The sequence below is a fragment of the Grammomys surdaster genome, unplaced genomic scaffold (genome assembly GCF_004785775.1).
Source record: "Grammomys surdaster isolate TR1022 unplaced genomic scaffold, NIH_TR_1.0 64, whole genome shotgun sequence".
In the NCBI taxonomy this organism is placed as follows: Eukaryota; Metazoa; Chordata; class Mammalia; order Rodentia; family Muridae; genus Grammomys; species Grammomys surdaster.
Window position 1 is genome coordinate 9,575,312 of NW_021604566.1, and position 18,607 is coordinate 9,593,918.

The 18,607-nt window shown below is 38.5% G+C and overlaps 1 protein-coding gene across 2 annotated transcripts in view; it reads right to left on the reverse strand.

Annotated features, from left to right (window-relative positions):
- Positions 1–1,089: 1,089 nt before the first annotated feature.
- Positions 1,090–18,607, reverse strand: part of Gdap1 (ganglioside induced differentiation associated protein 1) — a 25,880-nt gene continuing 8,362 nt past the window's right edge. Inside the window, exons 3-6 of one of the 2 annotated variants that reach the window (XM_028769941.1) lie at positions 8,073–8,246; positions 6,745–6,839; positions 5,317–5,431; positions 1,090–4,236 (exon numbers count right to left, since the gene is read on the reverse strand). In XM_028769941.1, coding sequence (XP_028625774.1) covers positions 3,854–4,236; positions 5,317–5,431; positions 6,745–6,839; positions 8,073–8,246 — 767 coding nt within the window. In that variant the 3' untranslated portion in view covers positions 1,090–3,853. The remainder of the gene's footprint in view (positions 4,237–5,316; positions 5,432–6,744; positions 6,840–8,072; positions 8,247–18,607) is intronic. The other variant, XM_028769942.1, reaches the window with a different exon arrangement.

Below are 18,607 nucleotides of genomic sequence, written 5' to 3' on the forward strand. Positions count from 1 at the left end.
TTTGTTTTTTTGCATTTCAATAATTTTATTGAAAGGTGTATCCAGAACATAATGGTAGTTGGTAAGTTTACTTCTGTTCACTCAAAATCAATATTGTTTTCAAATCGAAGCATATCACCCTTTAGGAAGAACTGAAATGTTCTCAGTGAAACAAGGTTTACGAAGGTTTAAGAATAAAATACACCCGTTCTTTGGTTTATTGTTCAGCTTCTCAATGGATAATTTTCTTCTCCATTACATGTCAAAATGGTTACAGCTATTCTAGGTAGACTCAGGCAGTACAGGGCACTGAGGAACTACCGACATTTTAACAGAGTACATCATACATTCAAGGCCAGCATGGAGAATGTGAGCACAGCCGTGGTGGTGTTAGAATTATGGAGGTGCCTCTTTACTTCCCTTAAGACCTAGAGGAAGGTTTTGCAGATAAACTCGGTTTTTTTTTTAAACAAAATTCTACACTAGAAGCAGCAGCAGTTTTATAGAAACAGTCTGTGGTTAAAAAAAAAAAAACCTTCTGGAGTGTTTTATCAAGCCTAAACTAACTTTAGTGCAATAAATAAATTTTCAGAGTGGTAATTCATCCAGTTATTGAGACAGTAGAAATAAATTCTCTCAAATGGGACTAGATTGAGGCAGCAATTCTGATGAATTTTTCTTTTATTATGGATACAAACACCTATTCTCTAGAAGAAATATTAAAGGTAACAAATTTTCAAAATTTGTGAAATCTGCCTTATATAAAACACCCACAATTTAAAATGTAATTCTCAGAGCAATAAAAAATAAATCCCATCTCTAAATTAACTATTACTTGGTTATGGGTGCCAAGAAACCATTTTATCACTTAAAATACCTCTTTTAATACCTTAAAAGTGTTTTAGTGAAATGTTGGTTTTGATATAGACCTCATTATTTAAACTCTGAAGGCAGTTTACCATTTTTCATACCACCTAAGTATATATTGCCTTCTGTATGTTGATGAGTGTTCCACCACTGAGCAACCCCAGTCCAGATGTTTTTATTTTTAAGTGAAAATATGTAAATTTTAAAAGATTTGTAAAGTAGCTCTTTGTAGCCCAGAAAACATTTATTTTCAAATTATTTTTATTGATCTTACAGACAGAATAATATCTTTAATTCCTCATGTCAGTCAACAACACCATTACAACTTTGATATCAATAGCAATAATTACTAAAACTTGAGCAAGCAGTTCACCAGTTTTGAAAATAATGGCATATAATGGCAGTACCAATAAAATAGTGTGTATGTGTATTAAGGAAGAAATAGACAGCATATCCTTTTAATGCCTTGGGCATTTTCTAACTGTGGCATTTACACTTTTTTTCACATGAGAAGCACATTGGCCAGTTACCAATGATCCTGAAAAAGAAGATGCATTAAAGTGCTTCTTTAGCTAACAGTGGCTGTGCATCTCCTTAGTTTGATATCATACAGTGCTGTGATCACTCATAAAGCATAAGAAATCAATACTACATTTGCCTCCAGCTTTTTCATAGATGACTAATTTTGATGAAGATGCCCTCACTTCAGAAACTAAGGTCATTAATGTTTTATCTTCACTTGAAACCTTTCACACATGCTGAACCTAATGGAACAGTCTTAGACTACTGGGTGAACAGCGACATCTAGTGGTCAGGGTGTTATCACTAGACAAATATTTTTAAAGCACAGATGTCAAAAATACCTACCTATAAACCATTGAAGAGACTCAGATGCTTCACCTTTAACACTGGCACACACCTACTTCCAAATAAATTACATATGAAAATTATAATTTCCCTGTGATTTCCTGATTCAATAATAACATATGTTGAAAGAAAAGTCATTCTTTAACAATCCTTTCACAGGTAAATAAATACCCTTTGTAGATTTAATTTTTTTACAAAATTCCCATTGTTACTTCTTTGTGCCTCACTTTTTATTTCTAACAGAATATTGTAAGAAATTCTGAATTACTAGTCAGTTAGTTTTATGGCTGCTGTATAAATACAATGACAGCAATGTCCTTAGCAATAAGCAGATTCGGACACTCAGCATGACACTGACACTGACGAGCAGAGAAAGACGGCATGAAAGCTGCGTGCATTTCAACATCATTGATCTGAGTTCACATGGGGGTCTTAGGGATTTTTGTTTTGATGTTGGTTTGTTTTTACAAACAAGGCACATCCTGCTCATGTGGGGTATTTTTTAGTACATCTAGATTATGAAATGGAATAATAGAATCAAAATGAAATTACAGAATTGTTTTTACCATCAGAAACCCATTGTTTACTAGTTGTGGCATTTTACTATTAATAAAAGGTGAGTACATTCTTTGGCTCTGTGAATAGTTCGCCTGAGGCCATCCAAGCAGGCTTTCTCTTTACTCACAGTCTTTGGACTAGCTTCTCATCAGATTCTTGAAGCTTCTCCTAAGGCTTTGACAGCCAGCTCCAGGAAAACTGCCTCCCTGCCTCAATAGGAGGTTTTTCATGAGCACAAATCACACATTATAGTCCAATGGTTGTTCCTGGGTTATCCAGGAACTGTCTCTTCCATATGGACTGAGATATCCCCCAAATACTTAAGCATACATGGATGAGTATGGGTGGGCATAACTAGCTATATATTTTATCTCTCCCAAATTAACTGTCACTACTTAATGCTAGCTTTTTCTTTTTTCTTCAACTTAAAGCTTTGCCAATAATCATAAACAAATACGAAGCCTGGCCAACAGTTTGTAAATGAATGTACCAATTTCTCCAAATAAAAATAAGCATATTTAGCTCTTGTCAGTTATCCACTACCAGCCATAAGCCATGATATTTACCTGAGACATTCATCTGTATATTACTTATATGTATAAAGAGGGCTGTAGATGCCAAGGCTCCCAGGACTGAACCCAGTCATCCACAGGAAAGTATCTCATGTGGTCTTGGGAGCCATGAAGACTACCCTACTTCCCTTTAGACAACCATATAAGTGATAAAATATATGTTCAATGGGCATCTCATGGTCAAGTAAATAATAAGTTAAACTTATTAAATCAACAAATGTAACTTATAATTAAGGTCATGAAGTGTTTTCTATGCAGTGTGTAGGTATCTCCCCAGTATACTACCCCCACTAACTTCCCAGCTCTCTCCTCCCTCCTAACAGTTCTCAGTTAAGGGACAGACATGACCACATGTAGGAGTTTCCCAAGGAGAGAGGCAAGCACAGGCAGCGGTAGAGGCCACTGGAAGTTACTGTCTATTGCTCTGTTCTAGATGTACTTCATTCTCTCATTGTCTGCCTCCGCTTTCCCATTTTCTCCTTTACCTATGCCTAAAGATGCTAGTGGAAGATGAAACAGTACAATGTCCTGTTTGTGTATGAACCCTGTCTAGTGTAACAAAGATGACTTTTGAGTGCCAGAGAAGGATCCTGCAACTGTTCAACACCCAGAACTGCAGTCACCAGGTGAAGCACTGTGAGCAGTCATGTGTTATTATTACTGTCTGCTCCTAATTGCAACCTCTCAAAAAATAACTGAGAACATGTACTGACAAGCTCCATCTAAGGTCTTCTGTCAGCAGTTACACTGACCTTTAGGGATAAATTAGAAGTAAGTCATATTGTACTACAAAAAAAAAAAAAAGAAAGGAAGGAAGAGAGAGAGAGAGAGAGAGAGAGAGAGAGAGAGAGAACATATCATTAGCTCCTTTCCCCACATGAATTCCTCAATGAATAAAATAAAGTATGCTTTCTACTAGTTGCCAAAAATAAGTCTTCACTGGGTCTAGACAAGTGGATGAGGGTCTAGTGGAGTCGTTAGATGTGCTGTTACCACAGAGCCCAACAAACCTAGAAATAATTTGGTCTGGGTCTAAGTGCTAATATCATGCTGCCAAGTCTCCTTCTGAAAAGCATAAATGCAAAATATCCCATTCCTACAAGCAAACCAACCACAAGAGTGCTGCCAAGAACTTTCGGGGCCCTTTTCTTGGCCACCCGGAATGCTGTTGGCAGCACCGCAGAGATTAATATATTGTTGACATGTCCTAAAACTTTGTTAAATGTTTTTCTCTTCAAGACACGCTCATAATAGGCTTCCAAGTTCGGTCTCTTTCCATGTCCCCAGTTTCTCCTTGCAAACCCCAGGAACTTCAGCCGATGCAATGTAACAGCCAGTGAGACATCTGCCAGTGTAAAGGATTCTCCACAGAGCCAAGGCTGGTTGCCCTCCTCTAATCAGAGAAAGGGAACGAAAATTAGAGACAAGCATTATACAGACAGACTACAGCTCCCGTTTGTAGTCTGAGTCCTGAGGGAAAAGACAATCACATGTCATCTTGACCATCAGAGTCATGCAGAGTTATCCCAAACTCACAGAGATTTGTCTGACATCTGTCAGCACAAAAGTCCCTTTGTTTCCTGTCATTATCATTTATACAATATACCATAAAAGCTATTTGCATTCCCTTCACATTATACTACATATTAAAAGCAATCAAGAATGACTTCAAGTATACAGGAGGATATGTAAATATCAAATCATTTCACATAAAGGACCTGACTATCCATGGAGTATGGTATCTTCAGTTGCTCCTGAAACCAATCAACCCTCAGAGAACAGAAGAATAGTTACATTTTCTTAAAGTAGAAGAAAGTCATTCTTTCTTTTTATTTAAGATTTTTTTAACACAAGGGTTTACTCTGTCTTTGAAAGTTCTTCAACTGCTGGCAATGCCTCTGCCTCAACCTTACTGGGATGACAGGTGAGAGCCTTCAAACCCAGCTGTGCCCCTGTTGTGAAAGAAGTTTCGGGTAACACTGTCCTCAGTTAAGATGCACAAATAACCCCCATGTATAAACATGAAACATGGCTAATTGCTGAAGCTCACAGATTCAATCTACAGATGTTCTAGAGCCCACTATACTCACCTGCTGCCACTTGCTACGACTTTACGCTTTAGAGTCAAGCTAGTTCCCTAACTGAGGAAAAAAACAGAGAGGACATACAAGAAAATATCTGGGTTATTCAACCAAACCCCTCTAAATATTGACTTGTGAAGCTGGTTAAGGTCGCACCTCCCAGTCATCATTAAAAATCTGCAGAAAACCTTTCTTGAGTCACATTTCTCATAGATAACAAACTAGATTACAACTAGATTCCAGAGTTCTCCTCAATGAAATAGCATATTTAAAACTCCCTCTGAATAGAAACAACCCCAGAAACAGATTGCAGAACATGGTTGGAGGGGTATGAGACTGTTCCTACAAATGCCCTTAGGGTTTAATCCAAAAGAATGCCAATGAGAACCTACCTGGAGTTTCTTCATTTCTTCTTTGTAACTCAGTTTCCACCTGATCCAAGACCTTCTCCAACTCATCAAGAATTTTCTTCAAGTATTTCACATTGTCATGATCATGCAGCTTTGACTAATTAACAACCCAAAAAAGAAACTATTTATGGTACTAACAACAACAGGAAAACTGTAATACACAAAGTAGATTTTACATACATATACATGCATACTTTTAGATTAAAACCTGTTCATTTTACATAGTTTTTAAATGGGGAGATATAAAATAACTTTGTAGAGCAAGAGCAAAATGAGGAAATGGCCCAGCTGTGAGGTCAGCTCAGGAGCAGACCCAGGACTTCCTGTTCACTCCCGGGAGGCCAGTTAATCAGTAAGGGCAAACAACATGAGAAACACAAAGATTCTCCTCTAGCCTTCAACTCAACAATAGAATTTGAGATGCCTTAGGTGACTAATGAGAGCATCAAGAAAAAAGCGGGTATTGGAGAGATAGCCAGTCTGTGAAATGCTTATCTTGAAAGCATGATGACCAGAGTTCAAGAACTAGAATCTGTTTTCAAAAGGCTAAGAGTGGCAGAACACATTTGTAACACCAGATTGAGGAGGCAGAGACAGACAGACCTCTGGACCTCAGCTTCCCTAGCCAAATCAGTGAGACCCTTGTCAATAAGAGATGTAGTCTCAAAAATAAGGTGAGAGGGTCCTGAGGAACACCTATTGCTACCTTCTTGCCTCTACATGCAGAAATATGTGTACCTGCACATACACACATAAATATGCACATACCGAAAGGGGAAAGAAAGAATATAAGAGAAGTCAAGGAGAACGACTGTGGAAGGTACTCTGAGCCCATCTAGCTAAGAGAGGACCAAAGGAAGGCAGGGACTGAGGGAGAGTGTGAGTGCTGCTTGCTAAATGCAAGATACAGGGACAGCTTCCATGTGCTGTCAGGGCATGGGCCAAAAACCAACAGAAGGTGAAAGACTGATGATTACTGATGTTCCTTATGATGAGCAGAACAAGTCACCCAAGACACAGAGCCCTTAAAGAGGCAGACTGCCTGCTGAGAGATTGCTATATCATATTAACCAAAACTTGTATGCACCACCTTCTGAGCTCAATAGCTCCTTATCAGATAATTATCAATGAGTCTGACTATCAAACATAATAAAGAATTTTTTTTTTTTGCTTGAAAGCTTGTTTTTGTTTGGGAGTATTTGAGACTATATCTCACTTTGTAACCCAGGATGGTCTGGAACTAAGTGATCCTCCTGGCTCATGTGCTGCTGGATATTTCTAAAAGTAGAGCACAGGCCACGGAAGCCACAGGCACCAATGATCTACAACAGTACAAAGATGTTCCGGAAACAACGTTCTTCTTCTACAGAAAGAATAAATGGTGTGAACTGTAGAGAGCCTAGAACTTACCTTAAGTCGCTTCTGCTTGGCAATGTATGCCTCTTGTAAGTCGGGGTTTTCTTCAGCAAGTTTCTTCAGTTCAGACTCTGTGTTACCAATCTGGCCTGATAATAAAAACATTTTGAAATGAAAAAAACATTCTCCCCCTCATGGCACAAACATAAGGAGAAGTAGGGGCATACCCTAGTGAGAATGTGGGTTCTGGGATGGGTGGCCTGCTGATGCCTTGAACATACTTTGTCCACCTCAGTTTCCCCATTTAAAATGTATCAAGAAACTATCTAGCACACAGTCTAAGGATTTCATGGGAAGCTGTTGTGGGCAGCTCCTGGAAAGCTTGGCACCTTCATGCTCTATGCCATTGGACTACCTTACACTTCTATGACTCTCTGCTTTCTCTGATGAAAGGAAGGGAAAACCTTGTTTAAAATAATGTTAACTATAGGTAATAAGGGTGTAGTCAGTTTGTACTTCAAATCACATTATAAACACTTAGGAAGAGAAGGAAGAAGAATATAATGACACAGAGTGATAGGGAGAGGGCAGGGGAGAGGAGAGGGGAGAATGCAGGGGTGAGTAGGAGAGAGGGGAGTAGAGAGGAGAGAGAAGAGGAGAAATAGAGAAAAGAAGAGATGGGAAAAGAAAACTATCAAAAAGGAACAAGGAAAAAGTAATAGAACCAACAAGGTGAGACATCATGTAAGAAAAAAACATGGTTTCTGTGTTTAGAAGACTTGGGATTAAGTGTCTCCAAACACTGTGACCAGTACCACCTCTGTCCTTCCTAGCCATAGCCAACCATGCTGTAAAACACACCCTTTCTTGTTCTACATCTCACAAACTGACGCTACCTATCTTCAGGACAGGAAGTAGGGAAGAAGCTGTATATCACCACTCAGTCTCAGAAACTTCCCAGTCATTGAACACAGAGGTGATAACTACATATTCTCTCATCCAACTTCCTCCCTTTGTGAAATGTGGGACCTGAGTTACCCATATATCCAAAAAAGTGCCAGCCATTCAGATTCCCAGTTCATCTTTCTGAGAACATATTATGTTCTCTGCCTTCCTATCAGTCACCTTTCTAACTTTATCCACATTTGACCTCAAGACCAAAAGCTGACAAATTACACCTGATACATAATATATATCTAGTTAAACTCAGGAATAGATTAACCTGACAGGTTATTGAATTGATGCAGTCCCATGCACATTCATGAAACAAACTCAACAATCCTATTTCCCCATCTTCCCTGAGTGACCAGAAGATATAGCAAGTCTCAAAAATACAAAACTTCAAGCGGAATCAGTCCCTGGCCTTTGGAATTTTTACATACTGCGAATCCTTGTGGTTGCATAAGCTGGAATCATGGAATCCACGGTGAGCTCAGGATGCAAAATGCAGCCATGTGTGTAAGCATCCATTGGCAAGGAGTCAAGAAGCTCTCGGTAATGCTGCACCCGTGGGTAATACATGCTTCCTTCATCAGGCATTAACCTGGGTGTTCTTTCTAAAATACATATAGAAAATATAAATACAAAATTGGAGAAAAGCTACAAATAAAACATTGAAAAGCAAAACCTGTAATGCTTCATTAACATCTCATTATAGTTGCACATTCACAAAATAAAGTCTTTCCAGCCCAGACATTCAACATTTGAAACAGACTTATTTTCCAGATCAGAATCCAAATCATGACCTGCCAGCACCCTCTTATTTCTCTACTTTGTAAATGCCTGCTCAACCCTCAAGTCCAACCCTCAGGTCTATCACTTCCTCATAAAACATGCCCTCACCTTCTATACTCAACTCTCTCAGTTGTGAATTCCTGTACATGCCATAAAACACTGACCGTGCTCTGCTATAGGCCCTGTCACTTTGTACATAGTTGCATCTTTTCACTTTATGAATCTTTAGGAGACACAGAACTATGGTGTAGGTTGTAAAGTAGATTATAGGGGAGCTAGTATTTATTATGAGAAGGTAATTGAGAACCACACTTTTCTATGTGTCAGCCAATACCACGAGTGGCCCCACTGTTACTAAATGACCATGAAATAACAATCTATATAAAGTAGGAAAGGCTTTTGCTCAAAAACCCATTTCACCTTCCCTAGATTTCTAGCAATTTAACCTAGCAAATTCATTCTGCCTAAATCTTTTCTTGCTGGTGAAAATCTAGATTGTAAACCCCTTGTGATCTGGGAGCACATAACATGCTTCATTAGACCCCTCAAACTTAATAAATATTTAATGCATACTCAGTACATGATAAATTATAGTAAGTGAGCACATCGGAAAGTTTTCAGTTACTCTAGAAAACTTACACTGGGAAGTCCTATAGTGCTTAATATGGAGGCTAGAATATGAATACTGGAAAGGTAACCCAGGATTCCACAGATACTCTGCGTAAAACAAAATAAATGTAACCTGACCACTACTAATTCACTACTTATTACACCATCATATCTTCTAAGAACTTATATTTCAAAGAGTATCCACAAAGAAAACAAGTGAAGAATGAAACTCAAAGGGCAGAGCTACGTCCCTTCAGAATCATTTCCCAATCTACCTCTTAAACTATTCTGAAAAAATGCCAACTAGCTTATTTCCACTAGTGCAAGGAAGAGCTTCAATATTTTTTATTTACTCATTTCTTGTCTCATGTTCTATATTTAATTCCTAGTGCCCTGAGCATCCCACATTCATTCTTAAACATGACAGTTCAGAGATGGTTGCCATTAACAGAGTATTTCAAGCAAGATCTTCTAATGCCAGACTAAGACGAACAAGCTTTTAAAGCCAGACAGCAATTTTTGACTCTCTAAGAAAAGAAGCATGGCTTATTCCTCAGACCAAAAGGCAAATGTCTGATTCCAAGCTAGACAGTACAATGCTAAAGGCTGCCTTAGAATAACAACAAATCATGAACCACAACACCTCATTACAGACCCCATGTGAGAACAAGACAGGGAAACAGCCTATACCACATCCAGCCCCTCAACACTATACGCCTTAATCAGCCCCTTACACACTTTTCAGGAACTGAACAGTATTTCCAGTTCCCCAATCAATCCATTTCCATGAGGACAATAAACCAGAAGCTAGAAAATACTGAGGCCCTCTCACCCTTTCATGTGCCACTGGGCTTGTCTCAAAATAATAATGTTCTTGGATACATAAAATAAAAGACATGGCACTACAGGATACATTAACAAAATAATACTCATTTATAGGATAGTAACATATATACTTCTTTAACACATTACTACTATCCAGCAGCAGATCTGATAAGTGCCCTAATATAAAAGTATCAAAATATCTATAATAATTTACTATGCTAGGAACTATCTGTGATTTATTTCTATTGGTAACAAAGTCAATGCACTCTTAACTGCTTTGGGTTATCTATAATAATAATAATAATAATAATAATAATAATAATAATAATAAAAGAATGGCAGACTCCTGTTAGAAATAAGCAAAGTTAAAGACAATTTTTACACCCGTCTATGATTTCAACTCTCCATCCACTCATAGATCCAGAGACAGAGTTCTCAGTGTGTTCCCAGAGGCACATTGAGGGGATTCACAAATTCTAGACTTTTTAGAGTAACACCATGATGCCAATGGCTTTTCACTCTTGTTACCTCTCTAGTCATAAGCAAGCTTTCCAGGGGCCACATAAAATGCACTGGCTCTGTACAAGTGACAGTATTAGACACTTGAGTGTTCTAGGATGTTAAAACTTTTCTGGTTCATTTCTAAATAGCAAATATAAACCAAAGCTCTCAAGTGTCCTCAATAGTTTTTATAACAAAGAGATCCAAAACCCTTAAGAAGCAAGCATTGCCTTGGCAGTCCAAGAGCCTCAGGTTAATAACCATAAACAGTACATTTTTGAACACTTCCCAAATGACAAGTTTATGGCTCCTGGGTAGGGCTGCTTTCTGGTGCCAAGCCCTGAAGCTTTCTCCAAAAGAACATACCACTTCCTTCCCAGAAAAGTGAACAAGGGGAAGGATAGTAACATTTAATTGTTTTCTGGATACAATCCATCTGGCTAAGCCTAACTTCTTCAAAGGAGAACAAACACTTAAAGCCATGAAAATAATTCTTTCCTATCCAGTGGCCCACTGGTAGTCACTATCTGTGAAGAACTTTGTCAGACACAATCTAAGATGCTCACTTCACCCATGTCCTCATCCCAGCTCCCTTTCCCCAAATATTTCATAGGTGCCCTGTCCAGTGCCATGTAGGCCATCTCCTTTGAGAGCAAAGAACAATAGCATTCACTGCCTCTGGAAAGTTCTTCAAAAGACAATTGAGTCCAAGAAGTGACGTATGCCACAATTCCACCATTTAGCAGTCAGTGTGGGCTATGTAGTGAGTACTCAAACAACCAAACAAAAAGGCAAGTGATAATTTCTCTTGAATCACACACATCCTCCTTCCAGTATCAGTTTACTTTACTTTCTAATTCTTCCATAGAGTGTCACGGTAAAGATCCTCTTAAAGTACATTCTCTTGGTATTCTTCCTCTGTCAGCAGTGCAGATAATACAAAGCATATGGGGTCATGAAAGGAAGTGAGAGAATTTTTAAAAGCCAGTGAGGGGAAAGGAGGTAAAAGCATTGGAAGTAAGGGTGCAATAATGCAAGCCAGGTTTAGTGACTTGAAGAATAATAAACAGGAGCTAGGGGGTTGGTTCAGTAAGAATATTTGCTAATCATTTACAATTAAATGTCCTGGATTAAATCTCAAGTACCTAAAACAATGACACATATATAATAAAATAAATCTACAAAATGTTTTAAATTAAATAAAATGACTTCAAAATTAAGATTCTTTTAATGTTACACTTAAGTTTCAATGTATAGTGACAAAATTTTGTCTAAAAATGAATTTATATTTCCTAACCATATTTTTATATTATTTTTATCATGCCCAAATAATTTATTTCCAAACCAAATCCTATATTTTAACGATATTTTAAATGATAGACCTGACACCAGACATGATTTTTTCAGAACTGCTATATATCAAATTATAAAAACACAAGGATTTCAGGTTGTCATAGAGCTATTTAGCAATAATAAAAATCATATGTTCTAGTATTTTCTATGCATTTCATGCCACTTTTCTTTTATTAAATTTTACTGACAGATTTAGAATATCACAAGATATAGTTGAATTTAAACATCAGCGTTGGTGTGTTTATTACCTTTTCCTATCCCCAATTCCTGTGTTTGCTCACTGTCATATCTCACCTAACTTAATTAATATGTTACTTTAATATGATTTCCTTTACTATATGCCAGATTGAAAAAGGCATAATGGACATAAGACATTCTACAAATCTGAATAATAACAGCATATTCACATGTTAAGGACAGGTAAGATATTCTTGTGAAATGGTAGATAGAAAGTATCTTTGAAGACTGACAAGTTTCTAATGATTTGAGGACTATCCCTGCACATCCCATGAACTTGCACCTGATTAATGTCTGCTAAATGGTCTTAAGAGAATGGATGCAGAGAACACTCTCAGCTGACTCTCCGATGAACAGTTATAATGAAGAACTTCTGAATTCTTCCTTAGTCAGTCTTGACCTTGGAAATATCAATCATATCTCCATGAGTCTATTTTCAACAACAACAACAATAATATATGTCCATTATCCAACTTAGATAATCATTATTTTGGGTTTAGACTTAAAAAGAGAATCCTGATTCAAATTTCTTCTGTACTAGTGCCAGTTATTTAACAGATATCCCAAAAGCACAGAATGCAAATATATGAATATGGATCCACAAAATTGAGCCAAACACTGTTTTTACCATAATTCTCAATGATTGGCTAAGAAAGCATAGCAACTCACAGCAGACACAAGTTCACAACATTCTGGTCTTTAAATGACTATACATACCTACAGGACTCTTATAACCATGGATAATGATGCACCTCATAAAACCATACTTATGAACATTCTCCCACTCCTGTAAAGTCCATTTTAGAGAGACAAAATGGCAAATATTATGTATGATGAGTTCAGAATGAAGAGCACTACAGTTTTCTGGTCTGGATAGAACCAATACTTTTAAAAACAACCTAAGACCACACTAGCCTGGCAACTTACTAACAATCAGGTCACTTACCCATTCTGATTGCAACTAATTTTTAAAACCAAAAGGACATGCATGGTATGTATTCACTAATAAGTGGATATTAGCCAAAAAAAAAAGTACAGAATACCCAGGATACAATCTACAGAACTTAAAAAGGTTAAGAAACAGAAAAGTCCAAGTCAGGATGCCTCAATCCCACTTGGGAGGGAGAGGAAAGCAATCACAGGAGGCAGAGGGAGGGAGGGACCTGAGTGAGAAAGGAGACAGGAAGGGGAAGAAGGGAAAATGATCAGGTATTGGGTAGGGGAAACAGGACTGAAACCCTAAGCAGAAAGAATGGAAACAGGCAACCTCAGGAGTTAGGAGGTGGGGGGCTCTCCAGAATGTACCAAAGGCCTGGGAGGTGGGAGACTCTCAGAACTCAAAGGGAGGGACCTTAGACGAAGTGCTCTACAGTAGGGAGGGAGAACTTGTAGAGCCCACCTCCAGCAGAAAGACAGGGCATCAAGTGAGGGATGGGGTTGCCATCCTACAGTCAGAAACTCTAACCCATAATTATTCTTGTCTAAAAGAACTGCAGGGACAAAAATGGAGAAGAGCCTGAGGAAATGGAGGTCCAGCAATAAGCCCAAATTGGGAGCCAGCTCAAGGGGAGGCTTGTGCCTGAGGCTATGGAGTGCTGACAAAAATGAGCCTAGCATGACTGTCTTCTGAAAGGCACAACAAGCAGTTGAAAGAGTCAGATGCAGATATTTACACCCAATTAATGGACAGAAGCTGCTCACCTCTGTGGTTGAATTAGTGAAAAGCTGGAAGAAGCTGAGGAGGAGGGCAATCTTGTAGGAGGACTAGCAGTCTTAACTAACCTGGAAACCCTGAGATCTCTCAGACACTGGACCACCAACCAGGTAACATACACTAACTGATGTAAGGACCCCAACACATGTACAGCAGAGGACAGCCATGCCTGGACTGTGGAGGCCTCAGGAAGTAGAGAGGTCTGGTGGGGTGGGGGGTTGGAAGGTGGGGACATCCTTGTGGAGATGGGGAAGAAGGTGTGGAAGGAAGTATGTGATGTAGAACAATCAGAGGGTGGACCGAGAGGGGCATAAAATCTATCCTGTAAAAAAAAAAAAAAAAAAAAAGATTAAATAAAAAAATTTTAAAATATGGGCCTCTTGCTTGGTCCTTTTGGCTGGGGCAGTCACCTAGCTGGTCTGCTCCCATGAAGACACCATATCCTGAGCCATCCTAGAGGAACCACTGTACTCAGAACATTGGGTAAAAGCCCTCTCCCACAACCCTATGCCCCAGAGATGCAACTGGGAGCCTGAGGCACTCAGGACCAATCACCCATCCAAACACCACCCCTCCAGAATACCACTCCCTTTCCACCCATCCCTTGGTTCTTTTGGGCTGGTGCAGACACCAAGCTGGTCTGCTCCTTGAAGACAACAAATCATGAGCCATCCTAGAGGAACTACTGCACTCAGAGCAGCAGAGGAACGACTCTACTCAGAGCAGATAAGGAAACACTGCACTCAGAGCAGCAGAATTTCAGGATCACCAAGGCAGCCTGAGTTCAAGGAGCTCTTCCACCCAGGAGCTCAGGATCACAGGATCAGAGAGACATCTGAACTCTGAGGAGTTCTGACATAAGCAAGTTAACTGGAAAGGCAAGCTCCAGTCAGAGACAGTGAGTGCAGGTAGCATTAGAGATAACCAGATGTAGAAAGGCAAGTACAAGAACATAACCAACGGAAACCAAACTTATCTGTCACCATCAGAACCCAGTTCTCCCACCATAGCAACTCCTGGACACCCCATCATATCAGGAAAGCAGGATTCAGAATTAAAATCACTTCTCTTGATGATGATAGAGAACTTTAAGAAGGACATAAGTTACTCCCTTAAAGAAGTACAGGAGAACACAGGTAAACAGGTAGAAGCCCTTAAAGAGGAAACACAAAAATCCCTTAAAGAATTGCAAGAAAACACAAACAAACAGGTGAAGGAATTAAACAAAACCATCCAGGATGTAAAAATGGAAGTAGAAACAATAAAGAAATCTCAAAGGGAGACTACTCTGGAGATAGAAAACCTAGGAAAGAGATCAGGAGTCATAGACACAAGCATCACCAACAGAACACAAGACATAGAAGAAAGAATCTCATGTGCAGAACATACCATGGAAAACACTGACACAACTGTCAAAGAAAATGCAAACTGCAAAAATCTCCTAACTCAAGACATCCAGAAAATCAAAGATACAATGAGAAGACCAAACCTAAGGATAATAGGTATAGAAGAGAGGAAAGATTCCAAACTTTAAGGGGAAGTAAATATCTTCAACAAAATTATAGAACAAAACGTCCCTAATCTAAAGAAAGAGATGCCCACAAATATACAAGAAGCCTACAGAACTCCAAATAGACTAGAACAGAAAAGAAATTCCCCCTGTCACATAATAATCAAAACATCAAATGCATAAAACAAAGAAAAAACACTAAAAGCAGTTAGGTAAAAAGATCAAGTAATGTAAAGAGCCAGACCTATAAGAATTACACAAGATTTCTCACCAGAGACCATAAAAGCCAAAAGATCCTGGACTGATATCATACAGGCCCTAACAAAACACAAATGCCAGCCCAGACTACTGTTACCAGCAAAAATCTCAATCACTATAGATGAAGAAACCAAGATTCCATGACAAAACCAAATTTATACAATATCTTCCTACAAATCCAACCCTACAAAGATAATAGATGGAAAACTCCAACACAAGGAGGGAAACTAAAACATAGAAAAAGCAAAAAAGTAATCTTTCAACAAACCCAAAAGAAGACAGCTACACAAACATAACTCCACCTATAATAACAAAAATAACAGGAAGGAACAATAATTTTTCCTTAATATCACTTAACGTCAATAAACTCAATTCCCCAATAAAAAGACAGAGACTAACAGACTGGACATGCAAACAGGAGCCAGCATTTTGCTGCATACAAGAAATGCACCTCAGTGATAAAGACAGACACTACCTTAGAGTAAAAGGGTGGAAAATAATTTTCCAAACAAATAGTCCCAAGAAACAAGTTGGAGTAACCATTCTAATTTCAAATAAAATCAACTTTCAACCAAAAATTATCAAAAAAGATAAGGAAGGATACTTCATACTCGTCAAAAGAAAAATCTACCAAGATGAACTCTAAATTCTCAACATCTATGCTCAAATGAAAGAGCACCCACATTCATAAAATAAACTTTATTAACGCTCAAAGCATACATTGCACCTCACAAAATAATAGTGGAGGATTTCAACACCCCACTCTCAGCAATAGCCAGATCATGGAAACAGAAACTAAACAGAGACACAGTGAAAGTAACAGAAGTTACAAAGCAAATGGATTTAACAGATATCTATAGAACATTTAATCCTAAAACAAAAGAATATAACTTTTTCTCAGCACCTCATGGTACCTTCTACAAAATAGACCATACAATTGGTCACAAAACAGGCCTCAGCAGATGAAAAAATATTGAAATAATCCCATGCGTCCTATCAGATCACCACATATTAAGGCTGGTCTTCAATAACTACAAAAATAATAGAAAGCCTACATACACGTGAAAATTGAACAACATTCTATTCAATGATAACTTGCTCAAGGAAGAAATTTAAAAAAAGAAATTAAAGACTTTTTAGAATGTAATGAAAATGAAGGCTGGTCATACCAAAGCTTATGGGACACAATGAAAGCAGTGCTAAGAGGAAAACTCATAGCTCTAAGTGCCTACAAAAAGAAACTGGAGAGAGTATACACTAGCAACTTGACAGAACACCTGAAAGCTCTAGAACAAGAAGTAAATACACTGAAAAGGAGTAAAAAGCAGGAAATGATGATACTCAGGGCTGAAGTCAACCAAGTAGAAACAAAAAGAACTATGCAAAGAATCAACAAAAACAGGAGCTGGCTCTGTGAGAAAATCAACAAGATAGATAAATTCTTAGTCAGACTAACCAGAGGGCACAGAGACATTATCCAAATTAATAAAATCAGAACTGAAAAGGGAGACATAACTACAGAAACCGAAAAAATTCAAAAAAATCATCAGATCCTACTTCAAAAGTCTGTACTCAACAAACCAGGAAAATCCGGAAATTTTTCTAGACAGATACCAGGTACCAAATTTAAATCAGGAGCAGATAAACCATCTAAACAGCCACATGAGCCCTAAAGAAATAGCAGCAATCATTAAAAGTCTCCCCATGAAAAAAAGCCAAGAACCAGATGGTTTTAGTAAAGAATTTTATCAGACCTTCAAGAAACACCTAATACCAATTCCCTTCAAACTATTTCACAAAATAGAAACAGAAGGAACACTGCCCAATTCATTCTATGAAGCCACAATTATGCTCATACCTACACCATAAAAAGACCCAAAAAAGAAAGAGAACTTCAGACCAATCTCCCTTATGAATATCTATGCAAAAATACTCAATAAAATTCTTGCAAACCGAATCCAAGAACACACCAAAACAATCATTCATCACGATCATTTAGGTTTTATCCCAGGAATGCAGGGATGGTTCAATATTCGGAAATCCATCAATATAATCCACAATATAAACAAACTCAAAAAAAAAAACCCACATGATCATCTCACTAGATGCTGGGAAGCATTTGACAAAATTCAACATCCCCTCATTGTAAAAGTTTTGGAAAGATCAGGAATTCAAGGTCCATACATAAACATAGTAAAAGCAATATACAGCAAACCATTAGCCAACATCAAACTAAATGGAGAGAAACTTGAAGTAGTCCCACTAAAATCAGGGACTAGACAAGGCTGCCCACTCTCCCCCTACCTATTCAATATAATATTGCAAGTCCTAGCAAGAGCAATTAGACAACAAAAGGAAGTCAAAGGGATACAAATAGGAAAGCAAGAAGTAAAAATTTCACTATTCCTCAGTTGAAGGACATCTGGGTTCTTTCCAGCTCCTGGCTATGTCCTTCAACTGAGGAATGGATTCAAAAAATGTGGTATATTTACACAATGGAGTATTACTCAGCTATTTAAAACAATGAATTCAAGAGGTTCCTAGGTAAATGGATGGAACTAGAAATTATCATCCTGAGTGAGGTAAGCCAATCACAAAAGAACACACATGGTATTCACTCACTGATTATTGGATATTAGCCCAGAACCTTGAAATGCCCAAGATGCAACTCACAGGCCACATGAAGTTCATAAAGAAGGAAGAACAAGTGGGGGTGATTTGGTCCTTCTTAGAAGGAGCAACAAAATACTCAAGGGAGCAAATATGGAGACAAAGGGAGGGACAGAAACTGAAGGAGGGGCTGTCTCAAGACCACTCCACCTGAGTATCTATCCCATGTGCAGTCACCAAAGGTAGATGCTGATGTGGAAGTCAGGAAGTGCATGCTGATAAGTGCCTGATATGGATGTCTCCTCAGAGGTCTTCAAGAGTCTGACATACTCAGAGGCAGATGCTCACAACTAGCCATTGAACTGATCATGGGGTTCTCAATGGAGGAGTTAGAGTGAAGACTGAAGGAGAGCTGAAAGGATTTACAGCACCATGAGGAGAGCAACAATACCAACCAACCACAGCTCCCAGGGTCTAAACCACCAGCCTGGGAGCACTTAGGGAGGGATCCAGGGCTTTAGCTGAATATGTAAGAGTGGAGGGCCCTGCTGGGCATAGGTGGAAGA